Source organism: Thalassophryne amazonica, chromosome 12, assembly GCF_902500255.1.
Source record: "Thalassophryne amazonica chromosome 12, fThaAma1.1, whole genome shotgun sequence".
Lineage (NCBI taxonomy): Eukaryota > Metazoa > Chordata > Actinopteri > Batrachoidiformes > Batrachoididae > Thalassophryne > Thalassophryne amazonica.
Window position 1 is genome coordinate 69,296,557 of NC_047114.1, and position 21,795 is coordinate 69,318,351.

The following is a 21,795-nucleotide window of genomic DNA, read 5'->3' on the forward strand; positions in this document are numbered from 1 at the left end:
CTAAATTGCGCCTTTGTTTTTTTTCATTCGTGTAATTACCACTTCACTCGTTGACATTCATTATTTGTATAATGAAATACTGTCACTTTAAGGACAGTGGTATAGCACTGTCAAGCTACACATTTGCCCACTAGAAATTCTACATCCGGTTATCACCTTCAAAACAAAATATGTTAGCCCTCTTTTTTCCTGTGTACTCCCTGCAGTCCACGCTCTGCTTTCGTTTTGCGCTTTATTAAAAGAAACTTCCGATTTTCTTGCGCTGTCAGGCAGCTGAAGAAAGGAGGCGGCGTGTTATCGAATGTTTTGTCCGAGGGACGGGGTCGGACACGGAAACCTCCCACTACCCGACTGTCTCCGGGTGGATCTGGATCTACACCCCTCCACCCCCTCTGTCCCCCTCAGGCCCCGTCCTATCCTACAATGGACAGCAGCGGGAGATCGGTTCAGAGCCGCTGTTCTGTCCGGTTGCTCAGCCGATGACAGGAGGAAAAACCTCGGAGTGAGTCCATGTGGCCTGTGCGCTTTTTTTGTCCCGGTGCCTCTGCGGGCGCGCAGTGCGTGCATGCGCCGTGAGTAAAGAAGGCGGGAGGCCTCCCCTCAGTTCTATTTTATTTTATTTTTTTCTTCTACCCTCTTTTATTTCTGAGACATGATCGGTGCACCGAGTCGATTTCTTTAAATGTCCGCTGAGCGGATGGAGTGAATTGCGCAAAAACCAAAAAATAAAGGGGGGGTCAGAGACAGAGCGCAGTTTGGGTGCCGTGTGATGATAGGAGACACAATGACGCTCCTGTCTCTTCTGGGTCGGATCATGCGTTATTTTCTCCTCAGGCCAGAGACACTGTTCCTGCTGTGCATCAGCCTGGCGCTGTGGAGCTACTTCTTCCACACGGACGAGGTGAAGACCATCGTCAAGTCGAGCCGGGATGCGGTGAAGATGGTGAAGGGGAAAGTGGCGGAGATGATGCAGAACGATCGGCTGGGAGGCCTCAGCGTGCTGGACGCCGAGTTCTCCAAAACCTGGGAGTTCAAGAATAAGAACGTAGCTGTTTACTCCATCCAGGGCAGGCGGGACCACATGGAGGACCGCTTCGAGGTGCTCACCGACATCACCAACAAGAGCCACCCGTCCATCTTCGGTATATTTGACGGGCACGGCGGAGAGGTAGGAGATATGATTCGGTGTGGTCGGCAAAAAAGAGCGAAAATCTTAAGGTACTTGGTATTTGGTGCACCAGGTTCTGTCCTGAAATAACTGCAAATATTGAATAACTGCAAATATTTACCCAAGTCTGCACCAGTAAATTCTCCTGATCAGCAGGTACCAGCATGCCTCATCTTAGGAGCTCTGGATCCAAGATAGGGTTGGATAAGGGTCAGAGGTCAGAGCGGACCTGACTGAATAATTTTACCAGCTACCAGCCCTATTAATACGAAAACAATTCATATCCATGTGTAATTAGAGCCTCAGCTCTTAATCAGTTATTGAGTTAAATTGACTGACAACTATTTTGACAAATGATTAATCGTTAAATTGACTGACAACTATTTTGACAAATGATTAATCGTTTTGAGTCATTTAAAAATATTCATATTATCTGATTTCAGTTTTTTATGTATATTTTCTGGTTTGTTTTCATTCATTGTTTCTTTAGTGTTCTCTGGCTATGGACAAAACAAGACATTTGAAGGCATTGTCTTAGGCTTTGGAGGTCACTTATCAACATTTTTCACATTTTTATTTTGACATTTTAAGGCTCTAACAACTAATCCATTGATTATTTCCTTGATTTTCATTTTAAATTGAAGAAAAAAGTAAATAACGCAATGCTAAAATATCCTCGGCTGCATGAGCATTGTCTTCTTCATAATTTTCAGTTGTTTAATTGGTATTCCAGTGCAAAGTATTTTATATATATATATATATATATATATATATATATATATATATATATATATATATATATATATATATATATATATGAGGCGGATTGCAGCGTCGGCTCGCAGCCGCTGCGACACTCCGCCACAGGAAAACCACCTCCATTGGAAGCCTTAAGGACAAGTTGGAACATGTCCAGCTGTTAAACAATTTCTCATATACTCACTCCACTGAAAGCCATCAAAAGCCGCCTGGATTTTACCATTGGTTATCAACACGGAGGTGTTGATAACTGTGCCGCCGCACCGCGCCGGCTGCGTCCCGACGCGCGGACCCGTCCGCACGTCTTTCATTAAAAAAATCTCCTTTAACAGTGGAATATTCGGATAAAATGCTGAAACCGACTTCTTCTGAAACTTCTGTTCTCTCACGACGTCCTGGATCAATAGAGACTGAAATGTGGAGGTTTTCAGCTTGAAACAGGCTGACGACGGCACCTGGGAGTGCTGCAAGATATCTCGCTCCGTGGGAAGTCCTTAAAGCGACAGTATCACCTCAAAATCTCTCATCAGCCGTTAAAATTTTCACCGAAAACCAGCTTAATTTTTCGAACCGTGTCCACTTCGATGTGTCTCACAGGTTTAGAAAAAATTTTGATCAAACAAAGCGCCAGTCTCTCAGCAACTTCTCAGACAAAGGAATTCCGACGAGGGGCTGGACGACTCCTCCCACAAGGAGTGCTCACAGGCGAATGACGTCACCGACAGGCGTGGAAAAACTCACGCATGCGCACGAGGGTTCAAGCATGTCTGACGTAAAATCATATGAATGAAATCCATATAGTTTTTGAAAAAAATAAAAAGGACCTATACTTTATTGACAGACCTCGTGTGTGTATATATAATTTACATTTATTATTTACATTAATTATTAAGAGCCTATTGTCTTATGTACAATTTGTACATGTTCAATTTATTGTCACCATTTTAATATTGTTGTGTCTGTCTATTGTTGATTTTATATATTTTATTTTATTTTATTTTTTTCTCCATGAATTAGGAGGTTCAATAAATCAAATCAAATCAATAAAACCCCGCTATTAATCAGTAAATAAATAATATTTATGTTTTAACAGTGTCTGCGGGAGGGTGTGCGTGTGCGCATACATGAGCTTTTGACAAGCGCAGAAGTTAGCTTTGAGTTAGCGGAAGTTAGCGTGCATGCTGACGTCCACGAAATGTCTTGTAAATCACTTCAGATGTGTTATCAGGTTACAAAAACAGCATTTTCAGTTTTAGAAGTGTTTATTTCTTGCTAGCTTTTACATAATATATGACAAAGAGGTTATATGTACAAACAAACAAAATAGAATTTGCAGCTAGCTAGACCAGCCACTGATGTCATGGTGGCGCTCTACTCTGATTGGCTGTCACACCTGACCCTCAAAAAAAGAGGAACAGAATGAAACAGAATGTGTCTTCTTAACCTCTTAAAATAGGTCAAGGTTAGCCATCTCTGAACTTGACCAAGGTCTGTGTCCCAAGAATGTTCCATGTGACTTTGAAGACTCTAGCAGTCATAGGACTGGACTTATGCAGAGCACAGATGGACATACAGATGGATAAACAGACAGACGGTTGAACGCAAAGTCTTCGCAATACTCGATGACCGTATTTGATGGCCTCGGGTACTAATATGTAGTTGAAGCCTTACATGTACTCTGTTCTGAAACTGGAAGTGCCGCAAGTATAACAATGATGTCATAGTAGAGGTCCAGACCCATGTTTTACTCACTGGACATGTCCAACTATAAGTACTAGTTTATAGTCAAACGTTTGTATGTTGTGAAGGTACTCATGCATTGTGGGAGTCATGGGTTGTGTTTTTCCTTATTTGTACAACCTGCTTTGTGTTTATCCTGCACTGGACACAAACTTACAACCTCTGGTATTTGAGGCTGGCCCTCAAACAAAGAGGCCAGGACCGAAGGCCTTACTTTTAAGATTTTTTTTTTTCCCCTGAGATTTCTAGCTCTAAGACTGACTTATTTCACACTGGTGAATTATCTTGCTTGGTCCTTAACAAAAACCAGTATAGGATCATGTCTGGGCCCATTGGTGTCTTTGGTTATCTCCAGATTTTGTGACATCAAACGTCTCTAACTTTCCCCTGGATGGGATGCCAGTCCCATGCAGGTTACGTCTCCAGCCCAGGCCAGTACCCATTTACAGCTGGGTGGACTGAGACATTCATTTTCATTTTCTGCCACTTATATGTCTCTAGGTCATGGTGGCAGTAGACCAAGCAGCTCAACCCACACTTCCCTATCCTCAGCCAAGTTCTTTCACTGTTCCTGGGAAATCCCGATGCATTCCCACTACAGCTGGAAAAAAATAATACTTCCATTGTGTCCTGGATCTTCCCTGGGACCTCCTTCCTGTTGGATGTGCCTGGAAGACCTACCTAGGGATACAATCAGAGGACATCCTCACCAGATGTCCAAACCACCTCAACTGGCTCCTTTTGATGTAAAGAAGCAGCGGCTATACGCCAAGTCCTTCTCGGAGAGTCAAGCTTCTTATCCCTGTCTCACAGTGTAAGCCCAGATAAACGATGGAGGAATCTCATTTCCGGCGCTTGTATCTGCGACTTTGTTCTTTTGGTCATTAACTAAAGTTCATGACCATAGGTGATGATACGAGTGTAAATCCAGTGGTAAACTGAGTCACGCCTGAGACAGAGACCATGTAGATTAATTGTCTTGTCTCAGGACATAGACAGGTAACATGACCAGGATTTGCATCCAGGTTTACATATTGGCATGCCAATATGCTCCCCCCAACACACACACACTGGCAGCTATTCCTACACTGAAGTAATCCTGACATCTATAAGGGCCTACGACTACTTCATTAGTAAAAATGTTTTGAGGAAATGTTCTTCTGAGACCCCTCACATAACAAAGCTGGAAACCCCTAACCCTCAGGCTTCACCCGGCCTCCGGGCAGCCAATTCAACACCCTCCTTTTATGGAGTTGTTACATTATATGATATATAAGGGTAACTTAAATTAATAAAGGGTACAAATAGCAATGAGTGGAATTGCCACAGAGATTTCAGGTTCTCATAGGAACGTAGAGGCACGAACAAACATCCATTGTCTTGCTGATTTCATACTCCCCTCCCCATCCTGCATTGTATTCTTTTGTGTGAACACGGGCACTCGGTAGTTGCATTGGGATTGATCACACAGTCTTTGTGTGTGTGTGTGTGTGTGTGTGTGTGTGTGCATGTGGTATATGTGTGTGCTGGTTTTTGTCTGTCTTCTTTCCAGTGGCTGTGTTGACAGGGGTCAGTGGTTTCTTATGTGCTTGAAGGCCACGTGCTTCTGGGAGCCATCTGTCCCAGGAGCTTTCTCACTTAATAACATTGTGACCTCTGCTTTAGAATACATGCTTCATGTTTCCAATCGTTTATTATCATGGAATTAATACCACCCAGAAGTGTCTTCCAAGGCATTAAAATGTGCCAAAACATGGATAGTAAGTACACTCAGTTTGTCTGCATTATAAAAGAAAAAGTAAGATGGGATGTGGGTCAGAGTTGTTGAATTTAGGCATTTATTATTCTGGAAATCTAAAAGATGTGACTACCAAATCCTTCGTCAATCCAGCATCCACTAACCATCCAGGTAGGCACATACATCTGTGGGGTAGTCAGCAGGCAAAACAAAGTTACTTTTTCAATTGGCCCAGTTCAAATTTCACCAGATGTGGACAGTCTTGACCTTATATTATACTCTTTTAATTCAGTTTAATTCAGTGAATTACAAGATAATAAGATAAGCATTTATTGATTTTGAGTTATTGGGTTATCCAGCGGGAGGGGTCTGTTTGTTGTTTTCTCGATTAGGCTAGTCTTTAGTGTCATTGTACAGTGGGGGGGCGACTGGGTTGATCCATTAATAAAATGAGTTAATACATCAGTCTATCTCATCTGTTCATTCGTTCCCTGGATTTTACAGCGTACATGCTGAGGTTTTTCCAGAGCCGACTAATAAAATATTATTATTCAGACAATTTTGTTTTTGCCTATTTTAGGTTGGGAAAATGGAAATTTCATCACACAGCATGGTTAGCGGGTAAGAATGTAAATGCATCCATCTCAAAAGTTGTTAATAAAATATAATTTAATGATGTGGCTATTTGGGCAGCACGATGACTTAGTGGTTAGCACTGTTGCCTCACAGCAAGAAGGTCATGGGTTTGATTCCCCCCTGTAGCCTTTCTGTGTGGAGTTTGCATGGATTCTCTCCAGATGCTCTGGCTTCCTCCCTCATCCAAAGACATGCATGTTAGGTGAAATGGAAAATTCAAATTGTGCATAGGTATGTGAATGTCTCAGCCGAGTCTCACGCTTTTTTTCTGCCCCATCACGAAAAGCGTCCCATTTTTGTGACACTTTGTTTTTTTTTTATTTTGCTATTTCCCGCCTCACACCCTTTGATCGCTAGGATGGGCTCCACCCCCGGTGACCCTTAATTGGAGGAAGTGGTTGATGGTGGGTGATCTGGCTATTCATATATATATTATACCAACACAACACAGACTTGTTTACCGCCACTTTATCAGTTGAGTTTGAGTTAAGGTTCTTGGTAATTTGATATTTCAAATCAAAGCATATTCTTAATTATACTGTTGTACTTAATCAACTTACTTAAACAAAACTTACAAAATGAGAGATAAACAACAATTTAAAAAAAAAGTAAAGTCTTATTTTGGAAAATCACTACAAATATTTACCTATAATCTCCAGGGAAGGATTTTAGAGACCTTTGAGTTCCAACATGGCGGCTTAGTGGTTAGCACTGTTGCCTCACAGCAAGAAGGTCATGGGTTCGAGGCCCACCTGTGGTCTTTCTGTGTGGAGTTTGCATGTTGTCCCCGTGTTTGCGTGAGTTTCCTCCCATATTTAAAGACATGCAGGTTAGGTGAATTGGAAACTATATAACTGTCCAGTTCTCTCTTGCAAAAGAGGTTTCGATCTCAATGGGACTAACCTGGTTAAATAAAGATTAATTTAAACTATCTGAGGAAATGATTCATCAAGCAATACATTTTCATGCACCATGAAGGTTAATAAATAAACACAATCACTTTGAAGGTCCAGAGCTGCTGTTGTGTTTCTGCTGCTGTATGATGAAATCACACCAGATTAGTTGCATAATTCCTTGTGGATTTTGTACTTCAAAGACAGACACAACAAACAGAGGGTATTTGCCCGTACAACCGCCCTATTTGTTTCCCAAAAACAAATATTTATATATTTATCCTCCTTCTCTGTCCTGGTGCCTCTTTTTCTCCCTCTTTCCTCCCTTTCAGCTGTTTTCCTCACATTTGGTAAAGTGTTCATGTGTGTTTTTAAAATTTCAGGTCAAAGTCACAAAGGTTATTTGGTAATACAATGAGTCACTTTGACATCGGTATCAGCCACATACAGTGTTTAGAATCAATACACACTCATCTGGACATACGGAATTAAATACACCCATTCTCATGAACAGAAATCCAAATAAAAAGTACACGCTGACGGCAACAGTAAATTAGTGGCACTCGGAGCTAATGCTAAGGCTAATTTATGCTATGAAGTGGGCAAGTTTGAGGGAGGGCAAATAGCCCAGAGAGGAAATGGTTACCCAATAATCCAGCATCGGCTTTAAGGAAAAGGGTAAATAACACGCTTATCAAAATTATATCCAGACTGGATCACATGACCTGGTGATTACAAAGGGGTGGTTCATGGGTGATTGTGAGATCAAACTACCAACAAAACTGTGTAATTTACTTGTACTGTCTTGTTCTCCTGTCCGATTAATGATCTACTATCTCATGAAAATGTCATCCACCTGCATGTCCACAGATTGATGGAAGATTAGTGGCTGTTAGTGCTTGCCTGTCTGCTTGTGTACTTTGGATCAAAGATGAATGCCATCAAAACGGAATGTTGATAGGACTAATATTTTTGGAGAAACTACAGATGTTGGGTAACAACAGTGAACAATGAGTGTTGATAATTACATTGGACTCACACGTCACTCCAAATCATTATCGGGGTGAATGTGAGGCATAATTGTAAAGCGCTTTGAGCATCTGATGCAGATGGAGAAGCGCTATATAAATGCAGTCCATTTACCATTATAGAAACTTTGCATAATTTATTATCACCCTTGAAAAATGTCAGCCACTAATTTTATAAACACTACATAATCTCGAGCCCATGGACCCCCACGGGCAATGTGCTAGTGTGTGTGTGTATATATATGTATATATATATATATATATATAGGAGACAACTGTGTGTGTGTGTGTGTGTACGACCCAATCTCATGCCAAGTTTGTGATAGAATCACGAAAAGTGACTTAATCTATTAGTTTGTGATACCATTACAAAATTATGTCCTGATGGTATTGCATTTGGGGTAACAAAGTGGGACGGGGTGACAAGGAGTTATGGTTAGGATTATGGTTAGGATTTTGGGTTAAAAAAAATAGAGGCTGTAACTTGACCACATCATGAAAATGTGATGCATTTCATCACAGAATCACATCAAAGGCACAAGACTTGGCTGGTGTGTATGTTTTTCCTTCTCCTGTCCAAATGACACCTCAGAACTGAGCCAAACTTGGCACACATATACTTTGGCATTCGGGGCATGACATATGCTGTTGGGCACAGTAGTAGTAACAGCACCTGTCTCTTCTTGAGGCAGTTTTATTCGCACTTAATAGTTCTCTGGTATCCGGGATAGGTGGGAGGTGATAGCTTTGTCAGTGAAGATGAAGATTTCATTTCAATCTCTTCATCAAACCCACCCTGGGGCGAATAATCGGCTTTTTATATATATATATATATATATATATATATATATATATATATATATATATATATATATATATATATATATATATATATATATATATACACATTAAGCATTTTCAGGAACTACAAATAAAATGGGAGACCCACTTCTCCTACTGCTATCCTGACTTGTCCCATATCAGGGGGTTTGGCAATGAGGTGCAGCCAAGTCGACTGAGCGGCAACAATGAGAAATGACCAATTTGAGAAGGATTTCCCCTATATATGTATCTTGAATTCATACAGACATTTTTAAAATAATACACTGCATACTTATGTTTTTAAGTGTATAAAGTTGCTGGATTTTAGGCTAAATTTCTTTATTCTTAAATAATAATAATAATAATAACACGAATAATATATTATTCTTACACAAAAGTCACACTTATGTAAACTGCAAATAATCCTCCGCTCACCTGCACCCGATTCGTGGGAGGCGGTCTGTACGGATCACAGATCAGCCAGGAAAGCTCCGAAAGAGTTAACAACACAAAAAATAAATCATTTCACCTCATTAGAAAGAAAAGTTGAACTTGTCCATTTCAGGCAGGGTTATAGGAGGTCTGCGTTGCCCCCCACACACATATATACAGTTATCACTAATAGGGAAATATTAGGTTCTTTTATGTGGTGAGTGATCTCAAAAAGGATTGGACAGGAAACGGACTTCAAAGTTTAGATGTTGTATTGAAAGGTGCCTACACTGAGAGAGTCATCTATCAGTGCTAGGGTCTTTGAACAGATCACATGCAACATCTAGAACAAAGAGCCCAGATTTTCTCTCTACGCTACCTTTTATTTCTGCGCCTAGGCCGGCCCCATGTGGGCGGTCCTTAGCCTGTTGTGAATCAGTGGCTATGTGATTGGTTGCAAAGTGAAGTAAAGTAGGCAGTTATAGGCGGGTGTCTGTTCACGTTGCGTTCAAGGCTGTATGTAAAAAACATATGGTGTTTGTCTGCGTGTCACGCAGCAAATCAGAATGTTCCATCATGTTGTCCAAATAGATGTGAATATTTTGGCTTTATCAATTAGACAGCTGTAAAAAGATCAGATGGTTTCATCAATTAGACGGCTATAGTCAGGGTCAGAATCAGAAAAAGATCTTCAGGCATTTTTGAGTAAAAGTTGGCAAACAACTTTTTCTAAATGTGTTTTTTGTGCTGAATCCATTTTTTATGTTTCCCAAACTGTACCTCCCATGTGGAACCCAGTAGGGGGCGCTTTTTGTAAAAAAATTGAAGTTTTTCCATTATTTTGAGTATAAAACATGTACATCTTCAAAAAGTGAAATTGCAGAAAGTTGCATATATCCCTTAGCTTGATTAGTACCAAATTTGGCTTTAATTGGATGAAAGAAACTCTCAAAAACAGACCTTGAGGTAATGTACAAATTACCAATTTTGATGATACAATAAAGATTGTAGCCAAAATTAATGGTCTCGGTGACTTTACTGGCCACCCCTTAATGTCTGCTTGTCAGAATATATCCCGCATTGTCATCTGGAATAAATAAGTCACTAGACTGTATAGCCCAGGTCAGAATCACCAAAATGTGTACAGGAGGCATGAAGAGCCTCTGGCATTTCTGAGTGGGCACATAGACTTTTGGCAAAAGCTGGCAAGGGAACTTTTGTAAGGATAATTTTTTTGTGCTGAATCCATTTTTGGTGTTTTGCCAAGCAGTAATACTGGATGTGACAATTATAACTGAAATTTAATTTCTCATTGTAGTCATTAAAATATCTTATTTCATCCCCATATTTCAAGCATACTGTTGTGTGGGCCGCTGAAGAGGAGGTACTGCTGGCTCACCACCACCGGATGGCGCCCTGCTTGGAGTGCGGGCTTCAAGCACAAGAGGGCGCCAGAACCACTGGGAGTGACAGCCGTCAATCATCCTCAACACCAGCTGTCACTCATCATCTCATCATCACCATCACCATAAAGGCCGGGTGGCGACTCCACCTCCTCGCCGAGAAATCTCCTACGATACAAGGTAATCTCTCTGCTGACTTATACGTCAAATAATAATCTGATCTGTTTTGCAGCTGTTTTTTCCTGGTGGTATTTCCTTGACTGGATTTTCGGAGCTGCACGTGTGTATGATTGGAGGTGGAGGCTCTCCCTCCACAAGAATCAATAATCAAGGTTGCTGGGTGTGAGGATTCACACTCACTACCTTCTGTTTTTTCTGCCAGCAGTACCAGGGCCGACAACGGAGGACAGAGACCACCTGGGGACTCGGGGCTTGGCGGCTTCAGTGTTCTTCAGGCCGTTGGTGGTAGAAGCGGTGTGGGTCCCGGCTCTTCGTTCATCTGAGGTCTCCTATCTTCGAGCCTGCCCGCAATCCTCTTGTGTGTGATTGGCAGTACCTTTGTTTATTTTACGTTGTGTTCTTGTGCAACATTAAATTGTTACTCCTTCCCTTATCCATTGTCCGTTCATTAGCGCCCCCTGTTGTGGGTCCGTGTTACGACACCTTCCCAACAGGATTTCTCGGCCATTCGTCATGGATCCCGAGGGGCGTCAACCACAGCTTGAACAGCCAATGGGAGAACAGGGAGCGCAGGCGTCAGCAGGAGGCGTGGTAAGTGATCTGCAGCAAATCCTTACCGCTTTCACTGCTCAGTTACAGCTGGTAACTGAGCAAAATGCAAGCCTCAATCAGAGGATGGAGGCTCTCACCGCCAGAGTGGAAGCACGCGAGTCAAGCGTCGCTGCAGTGTCTCCTCCTGCTGGTCCGGGGCCTAATGTAGATGTTCCACTGGCCGTTCAACTACCCCCCCCACCGTCCCCTGAAGCTTACATAAGTCCTCCTGAACCGTACGGAGGCTGTGTGGAGACGTGCGCAGACTTCTTGATGCAGTGTTCGCTCGTTTTTGCACAGCGTCCAGTCATGTACGCGGCAGACGCCACCCGGGTGGCTTATGTAATTAATCTGCTTCGAGGTGAGGCACGCGCTTGGGCTACAGCGCTCTGGGAACAGCAGTCATGGCTTCTGACGTCATACGCTGGGTTTATACGGGAATTCAAACAGGTGTTTGATCATCCCAACAGAGGCGAGACCGCCTCGACCGTGCTGCTGTCACTGAGACAGGGGCGTCGGAGCGCGGCCGATTACGCTGTCGACTTCCGCATCGCGGCTGCGAGGTCGGGTTGGAATGACGTCGCGCTCCGCGCCGCCTTCATAAGCGGACTGTCTCCAGTACTGAAGGAGCATTTATTGGCTAAGGACGAACCGCAGACTTTCGACGGGCTTGTCACTCTGGTTATACGCTTAGACAACCGTTTGAATGAACACCGTCGGGAGCAGGCCGGGGGGCGTGGCCGGGCACAAGCCGTCCCTCTCTCTTCCGGGTCTGACGGGGTGACGTCGTCCTCACGCTCCATTGCCGGTGGGCTCCGTGTGGCTACAGCTCCCCCTGCTGACGAAGCTATGGACACGAGCAGGGCTAAAGTGAGATCAGATATTAAACAAAGGAGACTGGCCCGCGGGGAATGTTTTTACTGTGGCTCATGTGAGCACCTGTTAAAAGACTGCCCCAAACGGTCAAACACCAACGCCCGTCCTTAGACACTGGGCTAAGGGTGGGCCATAACATGTGCACGGGAAGTTCCCGCAAATCAGCACGAATCCCAGTGGTAATCCTGAGTGGGGATTTAACCCTTCACGCCCCAGCACTGGTGGACACGGGGTCCGAAGGGAATCTGTTGGATAGCAGATGGGCAAAGGAAGTGGGGCTCCCCCTAGTGGCTCTGCCTTCGCCCTTGAAGGTACGGGCACTAGATGGCACTCTACTCCCGCTAATCACACACCGGACCCAGCCTGTGACCCTGGTTGTGTCTGGGAATCACCGGGAGGAGATAGTGTTTTACGTGACATCTTCTACCTCCCGAGTGATTTTGGGTTTTCCTTGGATGGTGAAGCACAATCCCCGGATCGATTGGCCGTCTGGGGTCGTGGTGCAGTGGAGCGAAACCTGCCACCGGGAGTGTTTAGGATCCTCGGTTCCCCCCGGAATGACGGCTAAGGAGGAGGTTAAAACCCCTCCCAATCTGACGGCGGTGCCAGGGGAGTACCATGATCTGGCTGACGTCTTCAGCAAAGATCTGGCGCTCGCCCTTCCACCACACCGACCGTACGATTGTGCCATCGATTTGGTTCCGGGCAGTGAGTTCCCGTCCAGTAGGCTGTACAATCTCTCACGTCCGGAACGCGAATCAATGGAAACCTACATCCGGGACTCCTTGGCCGCCGGGTTGATCCGGAACTCCACCTCCCCGATGGGTGCTGGTTTCTTTTTTGTGGGCAAGAAAGACGGCGGACTTCGTCCATGCATCGATTACAGGGGATTGAACGAGATCACGGTTCGCAATCGATACCCATTGCCCCTCTTGGATTCGGTGTTCACACCCCTGCATGGAGCCAAAATATTCACCAAACTCGATCTTAGGAATGCGTACCATCTAGTTCGGATCCGGAAGGGAGATGAATGGAAGACAGCATTTAACACCCCGTTGGGTCATTTTGAGTACCTGGTCATGCCGTTCGGTCTCACTAACGCCCCCGCGACGTTCCAAGCCTTGGTTAATGACGTCCTGCGGGACTTCCTGCACCGGTTTGTCTTCGTGTATCTGGATGATATACTCATCTTTTCCCCGGATCCTGAGACCCATGTCCGGCATGTACGTCAGGTCCTACAGCGGTTGTTAGAAAACCGGCTGTTTGTGAAGGGCGAGAAGTGTGAGTTTCACCGCACGTCTCTGTCCTTCTTAGGGTTTATCATCTCCTCCAACTCCGTCGCCCCGGATCCGGCCAAGGTTGCGGCGGTGAGGGATTGGCCCCAACCAACGAGCCGTAGGAAGCTGCAACAGTTCCTCGGCTTCGCAAACTTCTACAGGAGGTTCATTAAGGGTTACAGTCAGGTCGTTAGCCCCCTGACCGCCCTGACCTCCACCAAAGTCCCCTTCACCTGGTCGGACCGGTGCGAGGCCGCGTTTAGGGAGTTGAAACGCCGGTTTTCATCTGCTCCAGTTCTGGTGCAGCCTGATCCTACTCGCCAGTTTGTAGTAGAGGTGGACGCCTCAGACTCAGGAATAGGAGCCGTGCTGTCCCAGAGCGGGGAGTCCGATAAGGTTCTCCATCCTTGTGCCTACTTTTCCCGCAGGTTGACCCCCGCTGAACGGAACTATGACGTGGGCAATCGAGAACTCCTCGCGGTGAAGGAGGCTGTAGAAGAGTGGAGACACCTGTTGGAGGGGGCTACGGGGCCTTTCACGGTTTTTACGGACCACCGGAACCTGGAGTACATCCGGACCGCCAAGCGGCTGAACCCCAGGCAAGCCCGCTGGTCCCTGTTCTTCGCACGCTTTGACTTCCGGATCACCTACCGCCCCGGGACCAAAAATCAACGATCTGATGCATTGTCCCGGGTGCACGAAGAGGAAGCCAAGGTCGGGTTGTCGGACCCCATCGACACCATCCTTCCCGAGTCCACTGTCGTGGCTACCCTCACCTGGGACGTGGAGGAGATCGTCCGGGAGGCCCAGACTAAGAACCCGGACCCGGGAAACGGTCCGAAGAATAGACTCTACGTTCCACCAGAGGCTAGGGCTGCCGTCTTGGACTTCTGCCACGGATCCAAGCTCTCCTGTCATCCTGGAGTGCGTAGGACCGTGGCAGTAGTCCAGCAGCGCTTCTGGTGGGCGTCACTGGAAGCCGACGTCCGGGACTACGTCCAGGCCTGCACCACCTGTGCCAGGGGCAAGGCGGACCATCGCAAGACCAGGGGTCTCCTCCAACCCCTGCCTGTGCCTCATCGCCCCTGGTCCCACATCGGTCTGGACTTCGTCACGGGCCTCCCGCCGTCCCAGGGCAACACCGCCATACTGACGATAGTGGACCGGTTCTCCAAGGCGGCCCACTTCGTGGCCCTCCCGAAGCTCCCAACGGCCCAGGAGACGGCAGACCTCCTGGTTCACCACGTCGTGCGTCTGCATGGGATACCGTCGGACATCGTCTCGGATCGTGGTCCCCAGTTTTCCTCGCAGGTCTGGAGGAGTTTTTGTAAGGAACTGGGGGCCACCGTGCGTCTCTCGTCCGGGTACCACCCACAGACGAACGGCCAGGCAGAGCGGGCGAACCAGGAACTTGAACAGGCTCTTCGTTGTGTCACCTCCGCTCACCCGGCGGCCTGGAGTAACCATCTGGCCTGGATCGAGTACGCTCACAACAGCCAAGTATCCTCTGCCACCGGCCTCTCCCCCTTTGAAGCGTGTCTGGGCTACCAGCCCCCGTTGTTCCCACTTGTGGAGGGAGAGGTCGGGGTACCCTCGGTCCAGGCCCACCTGCGGAGGTGCCGCCGGGTGTGGCGGGCCGCCCGCTCTGCCCTGTTGCAGGCCCGGACGAGGGCCAAGGCCCATGCAGACCGCCGGCGTTCCCCGGCCCCTACATACCAACCAGGGCAGGAGGTGTGGCTATCCACCAAAGATATCCCGCTCCAGGTGACCTCCCACAAACTCAAGGACCGCTTCATCGGGCCGTTCCCCATCGCCAAGATCCTCAGTCCGGCCGCAGTGAAGCTAACTCTCCCGGCTTCACTGCGGATCCATCCGGTTTTTCATGTTTCCAAACTCAAGCCATACCACACCTCACCGCTCTGCTCCCCCGGACCCGACCCACCTCCTGCCCGGATCATCGACGGGGAGCCGGCATGGACCGTTCGTCGGCTCCTGGACGTCCGTCGGATGGGTCGGGGCTTTCAGTACTTGGTGGACTGGGAGGGTTACGGACCCGAGGAACGCTCCTGGGTGAAGAGGAGCTTCATCCTGGACCCGGCCCTTTTGGTCGATTTCTACCACCGACACCCAGACAGGCCTGGTCGGGCGCCAGGAGGCGCCCGTTGAGGGGGGGGTCCTGTTGTGTGGGCCGCTGAAGAGGAGGTACTGCTGGCTCACCACCACCGGATGGCGCCCTGCTTGGAGTGCGGGCTTCAAGCACAAGAGGGCGCCAGAACCACTGGGAGTGACAGCCGTCAATCATCCTCAACACCAGCTGTCACTCATCATCTCATCATCACCATCACCATAAAGGCCGGGTGGCGACTCCACCTCCTCGCCGAGAAATCTCCTACGATACAAGGTAATCTCTCTGCTGACTTATACGTCAAATAATAATCTGATCTGTTTTGCAGCTGTTTTTTCCTGGTGGTATTTCCTTGACTGGATTTTCGGAGCTGCACGTGTGTATGATTGGAGGTGGAGGCTCTCCCTCCACAAGAATCAATAATCAAGGTTGCTGGGTGTGAGGATTCACACTCACTACCTTCTGTTTTTTCTGCCAGCAGTACCAGGGCCGACAACGGAGGACAGAGACCACCTGGGGACTCGGGGCTTGGCGGCTTCAGTGTTCTTCAGGCCGTTGGTGGTAGAAGCGGTGTGGGTCCCGGCTCTTCGTTCATCTGAGGTCTCCTATCTTCGAGCCTGCCCGCAATCCTCTTGTGTGTGATTGGCAGTACCTTTGTTTATTTTACGTTGTGTTCTTGTGCAACATTAAATTGTTACTCCTTCCCTTATCCATTGTCCGTTCATTAGCGCCCCCTGTTGTGGGTCCGTGTTACGACACCTTCCCAACACATACGAATAGAATATCTAAAATTCCTGAGTCATTTATTTTGGAGCCACTAGCAGACTATTGTCCTCAGATTAAAGTCTTTAAATAAAGTTCAGAGTTATACAAGAAATTTATTTTTTGAATTCAAAAGTAAATTACTTTCGCCCGTTATTTCCATACATCATTTGAATATTGTTCATCAGAATTAAAGACAAATGTGGGTATTCACTTCTACCATTGAGAATGTCTTAAAACTTTGCAGGAAGTTGAAGAAGAGATTTATAAGCCACATTATGAAAAAAATAGGGGGTCATCGCACTTTTTTTAAAAATTATGAGACTTTTTCTATTTACATGTTAAATGAATGGGAAATTGTTAATATGTAGGTTTTTGACTACAAAAAGTGATATAAAAATAATTCTACCATTGATTTTTGGTCTATATTTGTACAATACTAAGATTACATTTTATACTATAAATTAAAGTGAAAAAAATGGGGGTCACCAGCAAAATGAAAATAGTCCCAGACTATTGTTTGGAATTGATCAGCTGCAGTTGTGCTTCAAGATGTACGAGGTCTGTTAGAAAAGTATCTGACCTTTTTATTTTTTTCAAAAACCTGATGGATTTGAATCACGTGTGCTTGCATGAGCCAACCTTGAACCTTCGTGGGCATGCGTGAATTTTTCACGCCTGTCGATTGCGTCATTTGCTTGTAAGCAGCCTTTGTGTAAGGATGGGTGGAGTCTCTCGTCGTTTTTTCTTTGCAAGGTAATGGCGGAACGACTGGAGCAGCGCGACTGCATCAAATTTTGCCAGAAACTGGGCGACAGCCAGGTGGAAACCATTCGGATTATTCAGACGGCTTTCGGTGACGATCCTATGGGCATCACACAGATTAAGGAGAGGTACAACCGGTTTAAAGACGGCCGCACAACGGTGGAGAGCGTGCCGCGCTCCAGTCGGCCATCAACATGCTGAAATGACCAGATCATTTCAAAGTGAACGCTGTGGTGATGTGGGACCGTTGTGTGACTTAAGGCTGCTCGATTATGGAAAAAATCAGTATCACGATTATTTAGGTAATTACTGAAATCACGATTATTCAAACGATTTTTTTTTTGTTACACAATGCATTTATTCAGCATTTCTCTCACTCTAAAAAAAAAAAAATAGTTATAGACAGTGTGCGCAAAGCCTCCAAATTGAAAATGTACTGTACCTTACCTGTATAAACAAACTCTCAGCCGTTATTGTGCCGAACGCACGTAATCTGTTCTTGAGACTTTTGCAGACTTAACTGGTGATTACTCGCAGCTGGAGCTGGGGTTTGCGGATTGTGGAGGAGTTGACGCTCTTCACTCCTCACATGAAACTCGATAAGTAGTCATTCAGGCGCTGCACGTTACTGTGTTACTGTGTTTGAGGTGGAGGTGGAATCTCCACCATTGTTGTTACTGGGTGTACACACACCCACATCTTACTGTTTCTGCTCCTCGCCAGCAGTACCAGATCCGACACTCGGAGACGGTGGCCACCTGGGGACTCGGGACTTGGCGGCTCCAGTATTCTCCAGGTTCGGTGGCGGAGGAAATCGTGTGGTTCCGGTTCTTCTCAGGACAGACGTCTTCTATCCTCGAGCCTGCCCACACATCACCTTTGTGGATTGACTGTTTGCAAAATTCTGTAGTCCTCTGTATTGTGGTTGTGCTCATTCACAACAGTAAAGTGTTCATATTCGACTCTTTCATTGTCCGTTCATTTACGCCCCCTGTTGTGGGTCCGTGTCACTACACTTTCCCAACAGGATATCTCGGCCAGCGTCATGGATCCCGAGGGGCGTCACCCATCTGTTGAACAGCCAATGGAAGAGCAGGGTGCACGGGCGTCTGCAGGAGGCGTGATTGGTGAGTTGCAGCAAATCCTCACCGCCTTTACCGCTCGGTTGGATCTGATGACCGAGCAAAACGTCATCCTTAATCGCAGGATGGAGGCTCTCACCGCACAGGTGGAAGCGCGCGCTCAGGGCGCTGCTGCAGCTCCTCCTCCTGCCGACCCAGTGCAGAATATAGACGTTCCACTGGTCGTTCAACGACCCCCCCCACCATTCCCTGAAGCATACATAAGTCCCCCAGAGCCGTACGGAGGTTGTGTGGAGACGTGCGCGGACTTTCTTATGCAGTGCTCGCTCGTCTTTGCACAACGTCCCGTCATGTACGCGTCTGACGCCAGTAAGGTGGCTTATGTAATTAACTTGCTTCGTGGTGAGGCACGCGCTTGGGCTACAGCGCTTTGGGAGCAAAATTCTCGGCTCCTTACCACTTATACTGGGTTTGTGAGGGAGTTCAGAACGGTTTTTGATCACCCTAACAGAGGAGAGACCGCTTCAACAGTGCTGCTGTCAATGAGACAGGGGCGCCGGAGCGCAGCCGAATATGCAGTCGACTTCCGCATCGCGGCTGCGAGGTCCGGCTGGAATAAGGTTGCGCTCCGCGCCACCTTCATAAACGGACTGTCGTCGGTCCTGAGGGAGCACCTGGTAGCGAAGGACGAACCGCAGGCTTATTGATCTCGTTATACGGTTAGACAATCGGTTTGAGGAACGCCGTCGGGAGTGAGACGAAGGACGTGGCCGAGTACGCGCCGTCCCTCTCCCTTCCGGGTCCGAAAAGGTTCCGCCCTCCCCACGCTCCACAGCCTCAACGCTCCGTGTGGCTACAGCTCCCCCTGCTGACGAAGCTATGGACACGAGCAGGGCCACATTTTACAGACAGAGGAGGCTGGCCTGCGGGGAGTGCTTTGTCTGCGGCTCGAGTGAGCACCAGCAGAGAGACTGCCCCAAGCGGTTTAAACATCAACACCCGCCCCTAGAAACTGGGCTTAGGGTGGGCCAAGACATTCACGTGGGACACACACATATTTCCACACGACTCCCAGTTACAATCCTGAGCGGGGATTTAACCCTTCAAGCCCCAGCACTGGTGGACACGGGGTCAGAAGGGAATCTGCTAGACAGCAGATGGGCTAGGGAGATAGGGCTCCCTCTGGTGGCGCTCCCTTCGCCATTGCAGGTGCGGGCACTAGATGGCACCCTTCTCCCTTTAATCACGCACAAGACACAACCTGTAACTCTGGTGGTGGTGTCTGGAAATCATCGGGAGGAGATCGAGTTTTTTGTGACTCCTTCTACCTCCAGAGTGATTTTGGGCTTCCCGTGGATGTTGAAACACAATCCCCGGATTGATTGGCCGTCTGGGGTGGTGGTTCAGTGGAGCGAAACCTGCCATCGGATGTGTTTAGGTTCCTCGGTTCCTCCCGGTTTACAGGCTAAAGAGGAGGTCAAAGTCCCTCCCAATCTGACGGCGGTGCCGGTTGAATACCACGATCTTGCTGACGTCTTCAGCAAGGATCTGGCACTCACCCTTCCCCCGCACCGTCCGTACGATTGTGCCATTGATTTGATTCCAGGTGTGGAGTTCCCGTCCAGCAGGCTGTACAACCTCTCACGAACTGAGCGCGAATCAATGGAGACCTACATCCGGGACTCATTAGCTGCCGGGCTGATCCGGAATTCCTCCTCCCCGATGGGTGCAGGTTTCTTTTTTGTGGGCAAGAAAGATGGCGGACTCCGTCCATGCATTGATTACAGGGGGCTGAATGAGATTACGGTTCACAATCGATACCCGTTGCCCTTGTTAGATTCCGTGTTCACCCCCCTGCATGGAGCCAAAATCTTTACAAAGTTGGATCTTAGGAATGCGTATCACCTGGTTCGGGTCCGGAAGGGAGACGAGTGGAAGACGGCATTTAACACCCCATTAGGTCATTTTGAGTACCTGGTCATGTCGTTCGGCCTCACTAACGCCCCCGCGACGTTCCAAGCTTTGGTTAATGATGTCTTGCGGGACTTCCTGCACCGATTCGTCTTCGTATATCTGGACGATATACTCATCTTTTCTCCGGACCCTGAGACTCATGTCCAGCATGTACGTCAGGTCCTGCAGCGGTTGTTGGAGAACCGGCTGTTTGTGAAGGGCGAGAAGTGCGAGTTCCACCGCACTTCTTTGTCCTTCCTGGGGTTTATCATCTCCTCCAACTCAGTCGCCCCTGATCCGGCCAAGGTTGCGGCGGTGAGACATTGGCCCCAACCAACAAGCCGTAGGAAGCTGCAACAGTTCCTCGGCTTTGCAAATTTCTACAGGAGGTTCATTAAGGGCTACAGTCAGGTAGTTAGCCCCCTGACAGCCCTGACCTCTCCAAAAGTCCCCTTCACCTGGTCGGATCGGTGCGAAGCCGCATTCAAGGAGTTGAAACGCCGGTTCTCGACTGCACCAGTTCTGGTGCAGCCCGACCCTAGCCGCCAGTTTGTGGTTGAAGTGGACGCCTCTGACTCAGGGATAGGAGCCGTGCTATCCCAGAGCGGAGAGACCGATAAGGTTCTTCACCCGTGTGCCTACTTTTCTCACAGGTTGACCCCGGCTGAACGGAACTATGACGTCGGCAACCGAGAACTCCTTGCGGTGAAAGAGGCTCTTGAGGAGTGGAGACACCTGTTGGAGGGAGCGTCTGTGCCGTTCACGGTTTTCATTGACCATCGGAACCTGGAGTATATCAGGACCGCCAAGCGGCTGAACCCCAGGCAAGCCCGCTGGTCACTGTTCTTCGGACGTTTTGACTTCCGGATTACCTATTGCCCCGGGACCAAGAACCAGAGATCGGATGCCTTGTCCCGGGTACACGAAGACGAAGTCAAAACAGAGCTGTCGGATCCACCGGAGCCCATCATTCCAGAGTCCACTATCATGGCCACCCTCACCTGGGACGTGGAGAAGACCGTCCGGGAGGCCCTGGCACGGAGCCCGGATCCCGGAACTGGGCCGAAGAACCGACTTTACGTCCCACTAGAGGCCAGAGCTGCAGTCTTGGATTTCTGTCACGGGTCCAAGCTCTCCTGTCATCCAGGGGTGCGAAGGACCGTGGCAGTTGTCCGGCAGCGCTTCTGGTGGGCGTCTATGGAGGCCGACGTCTGGGAGTATATCCAGGCCTGCACCACCTGTGCCAGGGGCAAGGCAGACCACCAAAGGTCCCAAGGACTTCTCCGGCCGCTTCCTGTGCCTCATCGCCCCTGGTCCCATATCGGCCTGGATTTCATCACGGGCCTCCCGCCGTCCCAGGGCAACACCACCATCCTCACGATAGTGGACTGATTTTCCAAGGCGGCCCACTTCGTGGCCCTCCCGAAGCTCCCAACGGCCCAGGAGACAGCAGCCCTCCTGGTCCACCACGTCGTCCGTCTGCATGGGATACCTCCTGACGTTGTCTCGGATCATGGTCCCCAGTTTTCCTCTCAAGTCTGGAGGAGTTTCTGCAGGGAACTGGG

At 47.9% G+C, this 21,795-nt stretch overlaps 1 protein-coding gene across 1 annotated transcript in view; it reads left to right on the plus strand.

Annotated features, from left to right (window-relative positions):
- The first annotated feature begins 231 nt into the window (after window positions 1–231).
- Window positions 232–21,795, plus strand: part of ppm1la (protein phosphatase, Mg2+/Mn2+ dependent, 1La) — a 34,031-nt gene continuing 12,467 nt past the window's right edge. The window contains exon 1 of the mRNA XM_034183023.1: window positions 232–1,168. Coding sequence (XP_034038914.1) covers window positions 770–1,168 — 399 coding nt within the window. The 5' untranslated portion in view covers window positions 232–769. The remainder of the gene's footprint in view (window positions 1,169–21,795) is intronic.